This window comes from Bacillus rossius, chromosome 3 (genome assembly GCF_032445375.1).
Source record: "Bacillus rossius redtenbacheri isolate Brsri chromosome 3, Brsri_v3, whole genome shotgun sequence".
In the NCBI taxonomy this organism is placed as follows: Eukaryota; Metazoa; Arthropoda; class Insecta; order Phasmatodea; family Bacillidae; genus Bacillus; species Bacillus rossius.
The window spans coordinates 118111450-118130824 of NC_086332.1; the positions used below are offsets into that span (position 1 = coordinate 118111450).

The following is a 19375-nucleotide window of genomic DNA, read 5'->3' on the forward strand; positions in this document are numbered from 1 at the left end:
GTGGATCGTTAAAATCAATAAATAAAAACTACACGATTAACTTGATCTATAGTTTCCCTGTTTTATTTGCCCTGATGAATTATCTTGTTTCCATTATTTTACATACAAAAGGTTTTAACAAGTTTCAAAGATTAACAAAAAGAAAAACGAAAAGGGGGCCGGCCCGCGATTATTTAAAACAATTTACATTCTTAGTTTGAAATATAAACATTTGCATTATGAGTTTCACACCCAAAGTTGGATGGATCCGATGATTACATTTATAATTAGTTCTATTCGTTCTACATTTTCTTGAGGAAAACACTGGTCGCTGGTGGGTTGGTCATCCGCTTAAGATAGTTCGTAGCTAGGTAAGGGGGAAACGTTGAATTTACATTACCACCCGGGGTCTTCAAACGATCACGTCGGGTAGTAGAAACGTTTCTTCTAATGTGACCCACGGAACAGAAGGGGGGGGCCCACGAGATGGGAGCATCAGTCTCTCCCTGTCATCGACCCTGTCTGCAAAAGTCCAAATCAAAACTGATTAGAACTTGTATACAGGCAGTCTATGGGGCAGAAAATGCCCAAAAAAATTTAAAGAAAAAAAAGGGGGGGGTCGCGAATTATCACTCACCAAAACAGGGGAGTTGTCCAGCACGCTGCAGTCGTGGAGTCAGCCAGGATCTGGAGCTCGCGAATTGCGCGGCAGGACGCGGATGATTTATTCATAATAACAATTAAAAGAAAAAAAAATTTCGAAGGCAAATAATTAAACTATGCAGACAGACTAATCTACTAGGATTGACTTGAGGGATAGCATCCCTTATACAAAGCGACTACATAGTCGTTAGCGGTCGGATGAAGTCTTGCCGATTCGCCGATACTCGATGGAGATCTGTCTGCAGACGCGACGCGAGTAGATCTGTGTCGCGGCAAACCGCGTCTCTTAATTAAAAGTGCCCGCCGGCTCTTACAATTGGAGGGAGGTCTGGGCCGCCGAAAGATTCCGAACTTGCCCGAATGCGGGCGAAAAAAAACTCTGGCAGGAGTTTTGAAGTTGGCATCACTGGGCGACAGTAGAGAACTCTGTCGGAGGGGTCTGAGTTGAAAACAATCGACTCGCGCCTGGCGTCCATATAACTCAAGGGAAATCAGGTGCTGCTCTCTGGCGCCCTAGAGGGTAGGTTAGCGGAGAAGTTCGCGACTTGGTCGCTAGGTAGCGCTTGTGATCAGTTTTGGCACACTCGCTTTTGCGAGAAGACCTTGAGAACGGTCACTGTTGCCCAGGGGGTTACGACCGGTCATTGGTCTTACTTGGAACTATGAAGGGGGGGGGGGGGGGGGTGTAAAATGCAACGCTGCTGGGACTCTACGTCCCGTCGTGGCTGCAGAGGAGCGAACATAACACTAATACGTGATGAAAAAGACCAATCTCAGCTCGTCTCTGAGAACTGGTCGCCTGCAAGCTACAGGCTTGTCTATGCAGTTAGGGTCACGAAGAGAAATGATATTACAGGCTTGAGGCGTGACTGAAGGCGGAGGAAATGGTAAGCTGTCTGCCAGTCAGGGATTAGGCCAGCAAAATATCCGATACGCCGATGGGAAAGGGGCTTCAGAGCACTGAGACAAAGTTTAACTCAGAGGAGTACACCAGACTAACAAATTAAAATCACACTCTAGTAGAGCAAATAAAATTTCCACACAAAGATTTCAAATCATAATAAAAATTTAAAATATATTGTGTCGAATTTACTAATTAACGGCACATACTTCCCCCCTGAAAGACGGAGTCAGGGTGGCCCACTTGAGCCACCAAAAACCTGGGTTCCAGAAACTTACCCTGTACCAGGATCTACTGTAGTAAACTACTTACAATGGCTAACAATTCTTACGTGTTTAACTAAAGGCTAAAACTTACAGATAACTTATTGAATTAGGGGCGCCCCTTTAAACTAGACAACTTAGTGCAACACTTCTTAACTTAAACATCTTATAAACTAGTACCATGGATTTTTTATATTACTTATAATTATGACCTAGGTTTTTTTTTTTTTTTTATATCAACACGTTGGTTGAGTATGGCATGCCGTAGTAGGAACGCTGTTCCTTGTATAAAGAAACACAGTGAAGAGTGCCCTCATTTTAGGTTGGGGTGTACTTTCTTCAACTGAGAAATGTGTGCGCGTGCGCGATATTCGCCGGAGCTGGGGTCGGCTAATGCGACCGTGACTGGCGTGAGGTATCGCTGGATCTTCCAGGGGCCATTCCAACGATATGAAAGCTTGGCTGACCTCTTGTCGATCGCCTTGCTGAGTGTGTGTGCTCTGCACAACACTAAATCTCCTACTCTGTAGGGATTGGGATAGCGTTTTTTGTTATATTTTTGCCTTCTTGCCTTGTGGGCCAAGTTCAAGTTTTTACGAGCTCTACTCCAGACTTCCTTAATGTTCCTGGGGTCGTCTGGCAGTAACTCTTTTAACGTCCATTGATTAGAGAGTGGGGTGTTGGGCTGTTATGTAAACATGAGTTCAAACGGTGTTGTTTTGTGACTTTCATGTCTGGCGGAATTGAAAGCCATTTGCAACCACACGAGATTGGAATCCCACCTATCCTGCGAGTTCGCATGGAATGCTATTAAGGCAGACCGGAGGTTTCGGTTGAAACGCTCCGCATGCGAAGGCTGGGGGTAGTAGGGAGTCGTGGTCACATGCTGAATCCCGTGTGAAAAACACATGTTTTTGAACTGAGTTGATTTAAAGTTTGTGGCATTATCGGAAACAATAATGGAAGGTACCCCGGATATTTTGAAAATATAATTTTGGAGGGCTCGAATGGTGATTTCGGCCGTGGCTCTTCTAACGGGGATTAGCCACACAAATTTTGAGAAAGCATCTACGCATACTAGAAGCATCGAATTTCCGTCTTTTGACCTTGGGAAGGGTCCCACAAAATCAATGAAAATTTTTTGCATTGGCCTTTCGGCCACATCGGAACTCAAAAATCCGAATTGTGTTTTCTGGGCAGGTTTTCTCAAATTGCACAACTTGCATAATTTGACCCTCTGGGTTATGTCTTTATGCATTCCGTCCCAGATGAAATGCTTGCGGATGTTTTCAATAGTTTTGAAAATGCCTAAATGTGCGCCTAAAGGTGATGAGTGATAATATTGAAAAATCATGTCCCTGAGATTTTGAGGTAAGGCTATTTTAAAATTCTTAGATTGCTGAGTTCTTCGATAAAGAATTCCCTTAGATAGTTTGTGGTATTTTGGGGGTGAACCTGAGTTTATTTGCGCAATTATGTCAGACAGTTGCGGGTCCGAATTTTGGTGGAATCGTAAATCCGAAAAGGCTAGCGGAAAATCTGTGAGCAATGCGTGGCAGGCCATAGTATTGTTTTCCTGAATCTCGGAGTTGGAAGGATTCTCGAACATTCGAGAAAGAGTATCTGCCACGATGTTCTGTGAACCACGAATATGTTGGATGCTGAATTTGAGAGAGGCAATTTTTACAATCCACCGACCTAATTTACCTAGTTGCTTCGGATGGGCTAGAAGCCAAGCAAGGGCCTGGTTGTCGGTTTCTAGTAGGAATTCTTTGTGTTCCAAATAGGGCCGGAACTTATCTATGCCGAAAACTACGGCAAGGCACTCAAGTTCGTATACCGAGGAGGCTTTCCTCTCCTGGTGTGTTAGGGTGCAGGAGGCGAAAGCTATAGGTTGCCTGCAGCCATCGAATTCTTGTGACAACACGGCCCCAATGGCCACACTGGATGCATCGGTTTGCAAAATAAAAGGTTTACTGAAATCAGCCATTCAAAGTACTGGAGGGCTAGCTATTGCATGTTTTAGAAAATCAAAAGCTTTGTCCTGTTCTGGACCCCAATTGAAAACGGAATTTTTTTTACGTAGAGCATTCAGTGGTGCTGCATGCTCAGCAAAGTTAGGTATGAATTTGGCGTAAAAATTTGCCATGCCAATAAACCTGGAAATGCCCTTCGCATCTTTAGGGGGTTGGAAATCCTTTATCGCTTGTGTGCGATTAGGGTCAATGGTCACTCCTCGACTTGAAATCAGGTGTCCGAGAAAAGAAATTTCCTGCACTGCAAATTTCACCTTCTTTGTATTAACAGTGAGGCCGGATTTACGCAGTCGCTTAAGGACTTCTTGCAAATGAGCCATATGCTCTTCAAAAGATTCTGAATAAACAACGACATCATCAAGATAATTAAACACAAATTTGAATTTCAGGTCGCCGAAAATTTGGTCTAGAAGGCGTGTTAACACTTGGGCGCCTGTGGCTAGGCCAAAAGGTACTACCTTGTATTGATACAGATTCCACGGAACGCAGAAACTTGTGACGTGTTTTGACTCTGGTGTTAGTGGTATTTGATGATAGGCCGAATTTAGGTCAAACACACTGAAAAATTTGGCTTTACTAAACCAGTGACATGCCGAATTTAGGTCTGGTAATGGCGTCATCTCTACTTCAATTTGCCGATTTACGCGGCGGAAATCGACCACCATGCGGTGACCTTGGCCTTGGTCCTTGGGTACTAAAAATGCCGGGGAGGCAAAACTGGAAGTGGAAGGTTTGATAACATCTTTGTCCAATAAGTTTTGTATGTGATCCCGCATTATCTGCATTTTAGGTCCTAATAATTGGTAAGGGTGACACCTAACTGGGGTTTTGTCCAAAAGCTTAATTTCATATTGGGTGAGATGGGTACGCCCTAATTTTTCACTCAAAACGTCGGGAAAGTTACTGCATAACTTCTCTATTTCTCGTTTCTGTTCAAAGTTAAGATGGGTTAGTGAAATGTTATTATCACCTTTAGCCTCTGTGTGAATGGCATTTACTTTGCTCTGACATTTTGCGTCAGGTGACACAAAAGAAACAAAAACTTGGTTGTTAAATTTAAAGTGAATTCTTCGTGCTTTCAAATCAATTATCATGCCTGTTTTTGCAATAAAATCGGAACCAAAAATTAAATCTGTGGCCAAATCATCTGCTACTAAGAATGGGAAAGACCAAGAAAACAAATCGATTTTTACTTTAACAAAAACAATACGGTTTACCTTCAAAGGCTGTTCAGCCGCTGTAAAACACTTTATTTTTATTGGCTCTACCTTCTGAGTCAAACGGTCTTGTTGTAATTTCCTGAATAGCTGGCCTGACACGAATGATCGCACGGATCCAGTATCTATTAGGCCTGGAACTTCTTGTTTTCCAATTATTGTGTTGGCGTAGGGCAAAACTGTGGGTATATTAGCTAGAATATTATGACATGTTCTTTTGTCTGTGGTTCGCGGACAATTACATTGTCTGCACATAGGCCTAGACGTGTTACAGTTTTCCGTTTGCTTGTCTTGGCGGGCTTTGTTTTTCTTAGCTCGCCTTTGTTTCTGTTTTCTTCTTTTGTTTTTTCCTCTGTGTGGGGAAGCGGTGTTTTGTTGAAGTTTTTGTTCGTAATTTTTATTAGGGCCTTGGTGAAGGGAAAAATTCCTAATGGTTGTTTGGGTGGCTGGCTCAGAAAAAATTCTTTCTGGCCAGCGGTTTACACGTTTTTTGGATTCTGCGAATAGTTAGAATTTGGCCGATAGTTTCTTGCACGACACTGCTCAATGTAGTGCCCAGACTTTTTGCAGTACCTACAGACAGGTATCCGTTCATCTTTATTTTGAGGCTTAGCGACTTGTTCATTGCTGTTTTTGTGTTGCGAATTTTTTTTATAATACTGCTGTTTATTTTCTGTTATTCTGGTATTGTTGTGGGCGTAGACATTAGCTTCTCGATTTCGCTGGTGATCTGCGTATTCTACATTTGTGTTGGAGATGCACAAGCGATCAAGCTCGGCAAAATTTTGTGGTCGGGCCTGAAAAACTGCCCGCGATCTTTCTTGAGGGTTAATTCCATCAAGTATGTTAGAGACTATCTCACTCTCAGACACTCGCAACCGAAGAATTTGCGCAGCTAGTTTGATGTCTGCTATGTAATTAGGTAAGGCTTCATTTCTTTGTTGTAGCCTGTTGTACCATTCCAACCTGATGTTGGTCATCAAACGGGCTGGAATAAAATAATTTAGAATGTCCTCATGAAATTGGTCAAAAGAATAATTTTGCTCAATGGCGAGCGTCACTCGCTCGCTCAAGGGTGGTTGTGTAAAGGGGAAAATAACTTCTAGGAGTTCCCTGTCTGGAAGGTTTGCCTTTTGTTTGATTTTGAACAAATTCTTTAGGAAGTTGATTAGGCTCCTGGGCTCCAACCCTGTGGTTTCCTTAAAATTAGCCAGCAGTCTTTCAACGGGATTTGGTATCTTAGCGTAAAAACTACCTCCATTTGTCTGATTGAAGGTAGGAACCACAGGTACTGGGTTCGGTGCTAGATTAGAGGCGTGAGGTGTGACTGGTGGAGGTTGAGTTTGGTTTTGAAGTTGGTATACCTGCGGGCCCAATGGCAGGTATGTGGTGGCGGGGCTGGGGTAAGGAAGTTGTGATTCTATCCTGCCACCAGGGTGCACAGGGGCTGGTTGTGGTAGCGTAGCTGCCAGGGTGGAAGGAAAGGCTATCAGTGGCGAAACTGACCTTCCACTGGCCGAGGAGGTGGGAAGGGCATCCGGAGAGGTATGGAGGGATGAGAAGGCTGACCGGAATTCATGATAGGGGTTGAAAATGGCGGGTGAGGTGGAGGGTAGGTATATGGGTTGGGGCATGTAAACAGGATGAGCTGAGAGCGAATGCATAGGATAGGCGAAGGTGACATTGGTGCTCGGCTGAGTACCAGTCGCCATGACAGTCGCAGATGGAAAATGAGATGGCGTGAATGTCGAAGTCAATGCCCGGCGACGTGATGTCACTGGGGGTGAGGGTGGTGAGGAGGGTAAAGGAGGTGGGGTAGGGACTGGGCTGCCTCCAGGGTGCATTTGTTTTAGGGGTTCCTGTACTTGACTGTCAGTTACTCCTCCTGCCACTGCCTCTACGGGTTCAAGTTTTCTTTGGTCGATTGCGGCTAGTTTGCTCCGCAATTGGAAATTTAGACCAGGAATCTGTTGCCTACATTTCTCGATCTCCTTTTGGTAGATCCCATTTAATTTTTTGGTGGCTAGTATTGTGAGGTTGGTAAATCTCGTGCCAATATGACTCAAGCGAGTTAGCGCACGTAAGATGTTGTTTCTATTTGTCTCGTCTCGTACAGAATTAGTGTAACTGTGGAGTTCCTGAAATTTACTACAAACACAGTTAAATTCCTCCAAAGAGTCCAAGTCAGCGAGATTAGTGACTTGTAGTTGAATTTCCTCGGCACACGCAGCTCGGAATCTTTTCCGGAGCGTGGCCACGTCACCGAGGCCTGACAAACCTCGAAATCGGAGTTCGTACTCCAGCTCGTCACGGAGGAGATACTCCGGCGTGAGCATTGTGTCCCTTTCGTAGGTGGAGCTTGGTCCAGTCTTACGAGGACAGCAAAACATATACAAAAATTTACGTTGATTGGTCAAAAGAAAATTACCAACAAAGACTTAAAACTATGGTTGAAACAGTACCTTAAATTCTACACAAGACACTCTTAATTTAACTTAGCTTAATAATATCGTAGTTGCTCCGACGGGTCGGAAGTATGTGCCCAGAATACAAAAAGTTAACTATTGCTGCCGGCAGACGAATGAGTTGGTACGTCTGTTGGCGTCTCTCTCAGAGGTAAGCGACCTCCGGGACTTGCGGGAACAAGGGGTGTGTGTGTGTGTGTGTGTCCGCGCGAGCCTCAGACACGAACGAGATATGATAACACCGCCGGTCGCCCGGGGTGCAGGGGAGGGGGGGATGTCTACGGCCTTGTCAACAGCACGTTCGGGAACGCGCGGTGGGGGGGGGGGGACAGCTGGCTGGCTGAAGGACGTCTCGCGCGCTACGCGCTAGCCTAAGTCCACACGGGAATTTAACTCAAGATAAATTTTAAAAATTTAACTCATTATAACTAGGGGGTGTACCAGCGATCAGTTTACAATATTATTACAAAATTGCTATTATCAAAAATTAATTTAAAAAAAAAATTTTTTTGTACTTTTATTTTTAGTTTAGGTATGCTTATATTATTCAGGTATGCCTATAGACCAAGGAAACCACGCTCTGCTACCAAGTTGTAACACCCCTCGTGCCTCAAAATTGAATTGTTTTGAGTTAATTAAAAGGAGCCTTGGAAACTTGCTGGATACAAAAAATAAGTTAAATAAATAAATTTACCAGAGGCGGCACGAGGTGGGGAACAAACAAAATTTAGGAACTTCCTGTAACAAGCAAGGAGGAAGTTGGTGTGGATCGTTAAAATCAATAAATAAAAACTACACGATTAACTTGATCTATAGTTTCCCTGTTTTATTTGCCCTGATGAATTATCTTGTTTCCATTATTTTACATACAAAAGGTTTTAACAAGTTTCAAAGATTAACAAAAAGAAAAACGAAAAGGGGGCCGGCCTGCGATTATTTAAAACAATTTACATTCTTAGTTTGAAATATAAACATTTGCATTATGAGTTTCACACCCAAAGTTGGATGGATCCGATGATTACATTTATAATTAGTTCTATTCGTTCTACATTTTCTTGAAGAAAACACTGGTCGCTGGTGGGTTGGTCATCCGCTTAAGATAGTTCGTAGCTAGGTAAGGGGGAAACGTTGAATTTACATTACCACCCGGGGTCTTCAAACGATCACGTCGGGTAGTAGAAACGTTTCTTCTAATGTGACCCACGGAACAGAAGGGGGGGGCCCACGAGATGGGAGCATCAGTCTCTCCCTGTCATCGACCCTGTCTGCAAAAGTCCAAATCAAAACTGATTAGAACTTGTATACAGGCAGTCTATGGGGCAGAAAATGCCCAAAAAAATTTAAAGAAAACAAGGGGGGGGGGTCGCGAATTATCACTCACCAAAACAGGGGAGTTGCCCAGCACGCTGCAGTCGTGGAGTCAGCCAGGATCTGGAGCTCGCGAATTGCGCGGCAGGACGCGGATGATTTATTCATAATAACAATTAAAAGAAAAAAAAATTTCGAAGGCAAATAATTAAACTATGCAGACAGACTAATCTACTAGGATTGACTTGAGGGATAGCATCCCTTATACAAAGCGACTACATAGTCGTTAGCGGTCGGATGAAGTCTTGCCGATTCGCCGATACTCGATGGAGATCTGTCTGCAGACGCGATGCGAGTAGATCTGTGTCGCGGCAAACCGCGTCTCGTAATTAAAAGTGCCCGCCGGCTCTTACAGGTGGAGGGAGGTCTGGGCCGCCGAAAGATTCCGAACTTGCCCAAATGCGGGCGAAAAAAAACTCTGGCAGGAGTTTTGAAGTTGGCATCACTGGGCGACAGTAGAGAACTCTGTCGGAGGGGTCTGAGTTGAAAACAATCGACTCGCGCCTGGCGTCCATATAACTCAAGGGAAAGCAGGTGCTGCTCTCTGGCGCCCTAGAGGGTAGGTTAGCGGAGAAGTTCGCGACTTGGTCGCTAGGTAGCGCTTGTGATCAGTTTTGGCACACTCGCTTTTGCGAGAAGACCTTGAGAACGGTCACTGTTGCCCAGGGGGTTACGACCGGTCATTGGTCTTACTTGGAACTATGAAGGGGGGGGGGGGGGGGTAAAATGCAACGCTACTGGGACTCTACGTCCCGTCGTGGCTGCAGAGGAGCGAACATAACACTAATACGTGATGAAAAAGAACAATCTCAGCTCGTCTCTGAGAACTGGTCGCCTGCAAGCTACAGGCTTGTCTATGCAGTTAGGGTCACGAAGAGAAATGATATTACAGGCTTGAGGCGTGACTGAAGGCGGAGGAAATGGTAAGCTGTCTGCCAGTCAGGGATTAGGCCAGCAAAATATCCGATACGCCGATGGGAAAGGGGCTTCAGAGCACTGAGACAAAGTTTAACTCAGAGGAGTACACCAGACTAACAAATTAAAATCACACTCTAGTAGAGCAAATAAAATTTCCACACAAAGATTTAAAATCATAATAAAAATTTAAAATATATCGTGTCGAATTTACTAATTAACGGCACAACGTAAACTTGATCATGTCACGGCAGCGAGAAAACTGGTGCGTATACCAATAAACTGGTATTAGAACTGGACAAAACTGGAACACGGGCGGTGGAGCTTTTATTTTTTTCCGCTAAGCTCGCGTCTATTGGCTGGCTGCTGATGCAAGGTCACGAGTCTGGGCGGAGTGTTGAGTGAGTTATACTGCGCATGCGCAGCTCAGTGAACAAAGAGAGCCAGCAGGCGTGCCGTAACAGCAGCTGATCGAGTACAATGACCTTTCTCCGCGCATGGCGCACGGCGCGGTAATGAATTACCGGTGCGACCTATAGGGGGGGAATCTTAAATACCAAATTCAAGACCTCAAATTATGGGTGCGACCTATCTGCGATGGTGACCTATATGCGAGTAAATACGGTACATACATAGTTATAGGTGAGGCACGCGCGACTTGACGAGGCGATTGGCGAGAGGGGAGCTGTCAAGTGAACACGCCGGGCACGTGTCACTTCATTACGAACCGTGTTCTATATCCACACCGTCCTTCTTACGGTACTTTCTTGTGTTCAATATTGGCTATATTTTCATATCACCGTGTGCTACATTTTGTCTCAGCATAGTGTCGTATTAAAGTTTGTTTGTTTGGTTTAATTAGGTATTGGTATTTATGTCGTTTCAAGGTTGCAGATATTTTCACAGTATATTGTCGTATAAAAGTTAATTTGTAAATGTGTTTAATTAGGTGTTGGTATTCTGTCACAGTACTTACAGTATATAGTCGTTCATATAAAAGTTAATTAGTGAAAAAAATATTTTTAAAGTATTCTCGTTGTATTATTGCAAGGTATATTGTATTGTTTCCTTGGCTGACACCGACTCCAAAAATAACAATAATTGTAACCACATTATATTATCATAATAATTTGATTGACATTTAAGAAGTCTAATATTTCTAATTTCGTTTTACTTAGGAGAACTCTAAAAAATATTTTGATCAATGTTTGTTATTCATAGGTATGTGTTGAGTTAGATTTGAAGTGGGTAGGTACCTACCTACCTTCTTACGTAGTAAACACATAGATCGTACCTACATATTGATGAGTAGTAAAAGTTTATTATTAAGTTGTAGAAGAATACACAATTATTTTTTTACTTTTTAGTGCGTATTAATTTGTTTTGGAATAGTTTTTTTTGAAGTCAGTTTGTTTTTTATTAATATTTGTGTTTATCTTACGGTTTATAACAGTCTATAGTGGTGAACAGTGTTTTGCCAAGCGTCTGCTGTGATTTGTCATAAGAAACATATTATTTTAGTGGAAAATGGAAAAAAATATGTTTTTTCTTCTGATAAATAAAAAGCATGGTAGATAATCACTTGCTAAAATTTTCGTAAATGTTTCTGTAATTCGAATTCTCATCCAATTATGATTTTGGTTTATGTACAAAAGAATAAGTCTTTACATGGAAAAATGTTTGTATTGCCACCAATGTAGGCACCAGTTTTGCCTGACTTGATGCGGCATGTGGGAAGGATACTTAAATGTATGCTAAGTAGGGCTCTGGAAATTGTTCATCAAAGTGTGAGCCAGCGGTGTAATCATGCTGGTTTGACTTGCAGCGCGGCAGTGAAGCTGAAGTCGGCGGAGGTGAAAGGTAAACTATTCGACTACATAGTGAACCCGACGGGCAGCGGGAATGCGGAGCGGCACGTCAGCAGCTCAGACAAGCTGGGCAAGCGATACCGCAACCTCGCACCCGTCTTCAGCATCGACGACGACCAGGAGGGAGGTGAGTGCTCACTGCCCGATAAACCAGTGTCCTGGGTGCAATCATAGATAGCACTCTGCATGTCTGCATTGCACTGTAATAAGTGATTATTTCATTACTAGTCCCTTAAAAAATATGTTTTGCATTAAGGTACTACTTTACATTTAATGATTTTTTTTTAAAAAATTGCATTTTTTGGAGTACCATTAGTTGACCAATGCTCATAGCATTGCTTACGTCAGCTGTCAACTCGTAAGCCTCCTACGCTGAAGACAACAATGAGTCTGTACCCTCCATTAGTCACCGTCTGAACTGCTTTAGCCAGGAATCACAGTGTGCCAAGAGTGCTGTGTTACGCCGGCATGCTCGTGTGATAGGGATTAGTTGCAGTTGTTCTCACTCAAATGCAAGTATTTACCTTGAAACATTAGGTCTTAGTTGATGTGCTGATAGTAGCATGTTGGTTTACTGCCTTGATGATTTGAATATGATAATTGCTGGGATGTAATTTAGATTAAAACTTTGTGTAAGGGTGGCAATTATTGAAAATGGCCGTGGGTTTCTCTTGTGGCACTCCTGGTTTCGCCTTACTATTATTTACATCTCTTCTGTGTTTGTGTTCTTGTGATAATTTTATCATGACTTTGTTTTGATAATATTTGTATGATTATTTTAAAGATCTCCTACTTTGTTTAGATTTCGTTAATAATTGTTGAGATAGATGACTGACATTTTGTAGTGTTTTATATAATTTTAATATGTATTTACGTTATCATTTTTTGCCGGGTCTTCTGGGGCGGGAGGGAGGTGAAGTAGGTCTTTTATGTTCAGGTCCAATACTCGTGTTCACTCGGCACAGCAGGAGTATATCTTATTCTTAAACTGGTTCCATACATGGTCTTTAGAGGCCTTTAGTGGTCTGTGCTGGTACCTACAGCTGGAAATCAATCTTACGAGATAATTAGCGGCAGGCAGCGGTCTTGACAAGCGTGTGAGGCTCAAATGGATAGTCAGAGTCGGGATAGTCCCAAATGTTTCCTATCCTTGGCTAGAACTGGGTGTCCAAATATAAGAACATTTTAAAAATTGTGAATATTTTGATAATTTCTTTTTGAGGCTGAATATTAATTGTACACATAGTGAATATTTAGATTTACATTCTCATCTTTATGGTATTTAGTGTATTTACCTATTTTATTTATTAATATAATGTAAGAGTGTACTAATGTTCAAGTGACCATAACTAACAGACACTACAAACGAAAGAAAATCTTTTTCTGCACAGCCTACTGGTGAAGGTAGGTACAGAAGTTCCTGTTTCTTTTGGTACATTCTTGAAACTTTTGGAAAATTTGTGGGACTTCAGGAACATTTAGAAAGCTTTATATGCAACACATAAAACTATTTAAAAATTATCAATCAACCATTTTCACATATAGAATGGAGACAACATTTTTCGAATGTTTTCTGTTCAATGCACCCTAAATTTTCGTAGAGTTTCTATAATATACTTGATAAGAACAACTTGACCATGAGCTTGAAATCAACCCGGTGCAGGCAGGTAGGTTCTGTGCTGTACTGGTAGTGAAAACTGCAAATAAAAATAACATAACCAGTTTGTCCAAAAAGCCAGGCACTAAACAAATATATTCGCCGTTTGCGTTAAGGGTTTCAGTAACATCTTAGATAAAATATTTTGTAAATATTTAGAAAATATACTTAAATTCTAAACAGATTTGATGCTGTGCCTATTAACGAAGTTATGAAAATTATTCTCCTTCCAACTCAATTTAAAGTTTTTGCAACTTTTGTAGTGACAGTTATTATTATCAAGAATTGTTTCAGACAGAAATATTTTGAAGGCTTTCACTAAATATGATCTAATGTGATAGTATATGTTTTTACTTTTATTTTTTAACCCTTTGTGATAATGTTAGTCTTATTAAAATGTTTTAGACAAAAGTTGTACTTAATATTTAGAAGTCTTTAATAACTTTTAAAGGATTAGATAGTGTACATATCAAAACAGTTATAATTTTATTTTGTATTTCAACCCCTTGAAGTATTATTTAGTCTTAACAAAAATTGTTCAATACCAATTTTTGTAATACTTTGTGAATATTTAGGTGGTTTAAAAATAGATTAAAATGGATTTGATAGCTTTTCAACTAAGGAAGTTATGAATTTTTTTGTTCTTCAACCCCTGTTTTTTTTTTTTAACCTTTTGTATTAATGGTTAGTTGAATCAAAAAATGTTTTGGGCAAAAGTTTTAGATTATATTTAGAAGTCTTACCACAAATCTGAATGGATTTGATAGTGAAAAACCCCTTGCAGTTAATTATTTGGTCCTATCAAAAAAATTTTTTGACAAATGTTTTTGGTATTACTCTGAGATATAATATCTTAAAACAGATGAGATATTTGTCACACTAAGAGAGTTATAGCAGTATTCCTGTTTTTGAAAATACCTTCACCAATTTTACCTGTTTGGTCTGATTTTGCCTATTAACAAACTTGACTGAGATTTTTCATTCACTTTATTTGATGTATCAGTTTGGAAGTGATTTGTGCAAAATCACTGCCTTTTGTGTCCATAAGATATATACAGGATGAGACTAAATTAAACCAACTAACTTTGGCTGCAGGTTCATCATGACAAAATAAGTTGAAAATGTCCAAGCCTTATGGTCTAAAGTGCATCCCAAAGCAGGTGTATGTCTCTGAAATTGGAGTTCTCACATTTTTATTGTAAATTAAGAGTAAGTATTTAAGATTAAACACTCAGCATCTGGAAAATGTTTAAATGAACAAAGTTTTAACAACCGCAGCAAAATGTATCCTGTCTTAAAATGAATTCATTGAAATAATCGGGGATAACACCTTTATTTTACACATATTTTTGTGATGTGTTTCTACCTTCAATTATTTCAATGATATCATTTTACAACAGCAATAAAATTGACAGTCGTTTTAGAACTTTGTTCAGTTAAACATAATCCAGATGCTTGGTGTTCTATCTTTAATAATTTATCTATTATTAAAAATACATTTATTGTTAAATTCTAACTTCAAGAACGTATACCAGCCTTGAAACGGATTTTAGATCCTAAGTCGTATGTAAGTTATGAACTTATTTTGTCGTAAAGAATGTGCAGCCAAAGTTGGTCGGTCGAATTCAGAGTCATTCTGTATATAGAGTCTAAATTCGACATATAAACTTTGGCTGCAGGTTCATCACATAAATATAAGTTGACTACATGTGTACGACTTTTGGTCTAGAGTGCTTCCCAAGACTGGTATAAGCCTTTGAAGTAGCAGCTCCACCGGCTGTTTTTTGAAAATAATAAACTTAACTTTGGTGGCTGGAATAGGGGGTCACTGGCATCAAAGTAGATTGAGGCTGCCTTCTAAGAATGGTCCAGATGGATGAGGGATAGCTATTGCTCTGACTTACTGGAGGTTTCTTAGTGTTGTCAGGTGAAACGGGCACATCATTTTGGGTGGGCATCGCCAGCGAGGGATCCCATGCAGTGGCTGTCAAGGTGCTCTCGTGGAACAGGGATCTGCCCTGTGGCTCTTCTGGGATTGTCTTCTGGCTGCCGCCCGAGGCTTGGGGTGGGTCGAATACCAGCTGGTGCGAGGATGAAGGTTGAGGGCGGGATAGGGATAGCCACGCTCTGTCTCCACTCTCCTGTGGCGTGCGCTGTCTCAAGGTTTCTCGTAGACCCACAGGCCTTGTCTGTGAATCCCCTTCTATACGATTGAACCTCAGGAATGCCCATGGGTGTTCGAGGGTGGTTTCTTGTCCCTTTTTTGGTGCGAGATTGGAATTGGTGTGTGAATACTCACTCGGACGGTCGCCTCTGATTGTTCCCTTGTTGTGAGACTTGTGCAGGTGCAGATGTCGTACAGGGTAGGGTTTCCCCTCGTCTTCCCGGCCCCGAAGTGAGTACTCAAATTTTAAATCACCTTAGTTTATTCACAGGATGCACAGGTGTGGGGTGAAAGCTTCCCCTTTAACACTGGTCTGGAACCAACACACTTTACCTACCAATACAGCATGTAGCTGGGCAGGTCCTAGGTGTGACTGTGGTCTCAAATCACTACTCTCATGACTCTCTGCTCGCTACTACAGCGGGGCCGGACACTCTGGTCTTGACTCGGTACTTGATACATGGCAGACATCATTCCTGATGGCTCAGCTGCAATGAGCTCTGCAGGGCCCAGTACCGGCCTCGTACACAATTTTTTGGGTTCTAGCGGATGATGTAGGAAAGTGTGGTTTTCTTGGAATAGCCGCCTGCTTTTGGGAACTCCAGGCCACTGTGGTGTCGTGTGCATTCCGCGTGCCTGGTGGCAGAGGGGTGGGCTCATGCTGCTGTGTCGGCCCGTAGATGCGGGCGTGGTCATTTTGGCAACGGGTGATGCTGCTGTAGGCAGACAGCGCTGGCTATTTTGTTCATGTGCCTTTACCCACATACGGCCCATTTAGAAAGAAAGGGGCTGACGGCTTGATGACCAAAGGCATCCGCTGCACAATGCATGTTACTATTTATGGTGAAACACCAAACTTCTGGGTAATGTATAATTGAACAAAGTTCTACTAACATTGTGAATTTTGTTACTGAAATGAAATGATTTAATGCAAATAATTAATGTTAGCACCCTTATTTCTCATTAATTTTTGTAATGCAATGAAGTAATGTGGTTTTGAAAGTCTGATTATACTCTTAGTGTCAACAGTAATGAAAAAGGTGGCCTTTTTGTACCATCCTTTACCTCATCATTTTAGAGATAAACTAGTGTAAAATTTAGAACAAAATACTTTGACTCCTCAGTTTGAATCAACTGCCTAAAATCAGGGTCACTGTCTGTTGAATGATGTAAACGCCAATGAAGGTATTTCAAAGGAAATATCTAACTAATAGCTAAACTAAAACAACTGCAGATGTAACTTCAAGCACATAAATGTGAATGCTGAACAAATCATACTTGTCATGAAACACCACAAGAGATAAAAAATTTGGGCACATTTATTTGTTAGGAAATTTAGCATGTAAAATGTGAAGAATGCTTTCCAATTATGGAAGTTGTCACAACTCAGATTTGCCTGGCTGAAAGACAACCTGATTTGCAACATTCAGAAAAAATAAATTATGATATTCGCCAAAAATGTTTGTTGATGTTTTGAATTTCAAGGTATAGGACAAATCTAGTTTGGCAGCCTTTGCTAAAGAAAAATATTCAAAAAACTTTTACTTAGATTTATTAAGTTTCTGCACAAAAACCAACACTGTCCGCCATTAAATTGTTCTCACAGCAGATCCACACAGTTCTCATAAAAACATAAACAAAATCTCTCCTTGAAAAACATGAATGTTAATTATGATGCTGAAAAATTCTTAATACTCACTCCCACATTTTACATTTCATAAATAAGTCCCAACTTCGCTTGGTGTCAATGGTACAATCCAAGGACAAAATTGTTCTTCATATGGCAGCAAAATATTACTTAAGCCCCATCGTGGGCTGTGTGCTGATGACTTTGGTCAATGAAAATACAAAATAAATGTCCGAAAATGTGTTTGATCACCGGCACAGCCCGTACCTCAACCATTAACTTAGTTACTTAGTAAATATTATTGAATTTTGGCTTGAGCCACTGCCAAACGGAACTTATTCAGGTGATATCAACCAGAGAACTGATTAGGTGACGTCACGGTCTACACACAGGGGGATGAGGCAGGTGTGTCACCTTCCTGACCAATCGCAACACAGCTTTTACAAAAAAAACTTTCAGAAGTCCGTGTCCCCTTTATTGTCTCTCTCTTTCTTTATTCAGTTAATTAATACTGTGGGGAATGCACTAGCTAAACTTTCCCATCATAAGAATACACACAGAAATTGCCAGAAAGCTTCGGCAGCTGAAATAGTCCAGAAAAAATGGACTTCGCCAAGTCGCGCACTTGTCTCTCGTCCTATCTTCCGATCAATCAATAGAAAATGTTATAGAATCATTATGAAAGCCTGTGAATAACTCTAAATGTAAAGTATAGGCATTAAACAAAATTAAAATAAATAACATTCTAAAAAAATGTGTACACACACAATATAAAATGAGAAACAGTAAAATTTTAGTTAAACTGGTTTCCTAAATACATCTTAATGCAAAAATTATTTACAAGAATAATAATAATAAAAATAAATAAAAGACAAGTATAAAAACTAGTTCATAATAATTTTTAAACTATATAATCAGCTGATTCCTAAGAATGAATAAAACATCATATTAATACCTCAACAATTCTGTCAAAAGCTAGGGAGGGCAGGGTCTTGCAATGTTACAAAGTCACCACGCCACAAGACACAACTGCCAGAAACAGGGTGTCCCATTTACCACCGGAACATGTACGTGTATAATAGCATTGTTGGGCACTAAGTAGTTTTGTTTATGCTGATGGAAGTGTGAGAAGTTGTTAAACGTGCTGCCTGACTTCCATACATAATACACAATCTTTAGTTTTTCTTAGAACTTTGTGAGGACAAAGCATTACACCAACTCACACCTCCACTATTTTTTCACAAGCGTTAGTTAACCGAAAGACTCCATATTGGTTGCAACATTTTTATGCCATTATCATTCCTAAAACTGGAATTCAATACTTTATACCAGTGACTTTGCAGATAAAACTATTATAATGGACATGCCACTAAATTACATACTATGCTTTAATGAAGCCAAAGTTAAAAAATTGAATGATAAAAATAGATTTTAACCTAATATCTATTGAAACCAAGATGTAAACTTTTGGTTCCTAAAAAGAAAAAGCACTAATCTTTAAGTAGAAGTTAATAATGTGTAATTTTATGAACAACTTCAGACTTTAGCAATACATTTTAGCTTAGAGCCCAATATAATTTTTGGCAAGGAGATTAGCTCTTATGTAGAATGAGCCTTCTTTAGTTGTTGTATGTTGGACATCTTGATTGATGTCCAGAAATACGGTTTGTTTTTGTGTTTATGTAAATAAATGAGTCCAAATATTTTAAGATATAATGCTGGGTATTTGCAGTAATGTGTTAAATAACTCAATTAGTAGTATGTGTGGCAGTACTTGAATGTTGTTATCGTTGATTCTTCAAAGGCATAATATTTCCTGTGCTATGTTCAAATTTTATAATGTAAAATACTTTTTTTGGACCACCAAATATTCTTTTAATAAAAAATGTAACTAAGTTATGACTTATTACTTACAAATATTGCAATTTCTGGAATCATGCACTGTAATTATGACAAAAAATATAGAATCCGTTTTGTATCAGTTATCATATCTGTTAAAGAAACATGTCTGTAGTTGGATCATTATCGGTTGATATCAGTATTGCCTATCACTAGTGTATTTTAAAAAACCCGCCCAGCATTTCCTGTATAGTTTCCCTGAGAAACAGAATACTGGACACGGAGTCAGACTCAGGTCTGTCCAAGGTGCCACTTCATTCGATCACTTATGGTTTGAGGCTACAGCCTTGGACTTGATTAATGTATTTTGGTTAAAACATCAAAATGATTATTGCCTTCAAAGCCTTTAGAAT

The 19375-nt window shown here is 40.5% G+C and overlaps 1 protein-coding gene across 3 annotated transcripts in view; it reads left to right on the forward strand.

Annotated features, from left to right (window-relative positions):
• LOC134531190 (TBC1 domain family member 23) overlaps nt 1-19375 on the forward strand; it is a 205305-nt gene that overhangs the window by 129107 nt on the left and 56823 nt on the right. For all 3 annotated transcript variants that reach the window (XR_010074961.1, XM_063366832.1, XM_063366831.1), the window contains exon 10: nt 11633-11802. Coding sequence is in view for 2 of the 3 variants with exons in the window: in XM_063366832.1 (XP_063222902.1) it covers nt 11633-11802 (170 nt within the window). In the remaining variant the exon portion in view is untranslated. The remainder of the gene's footprint in view (nt 1-11632; nt 11803-19375) is intronic.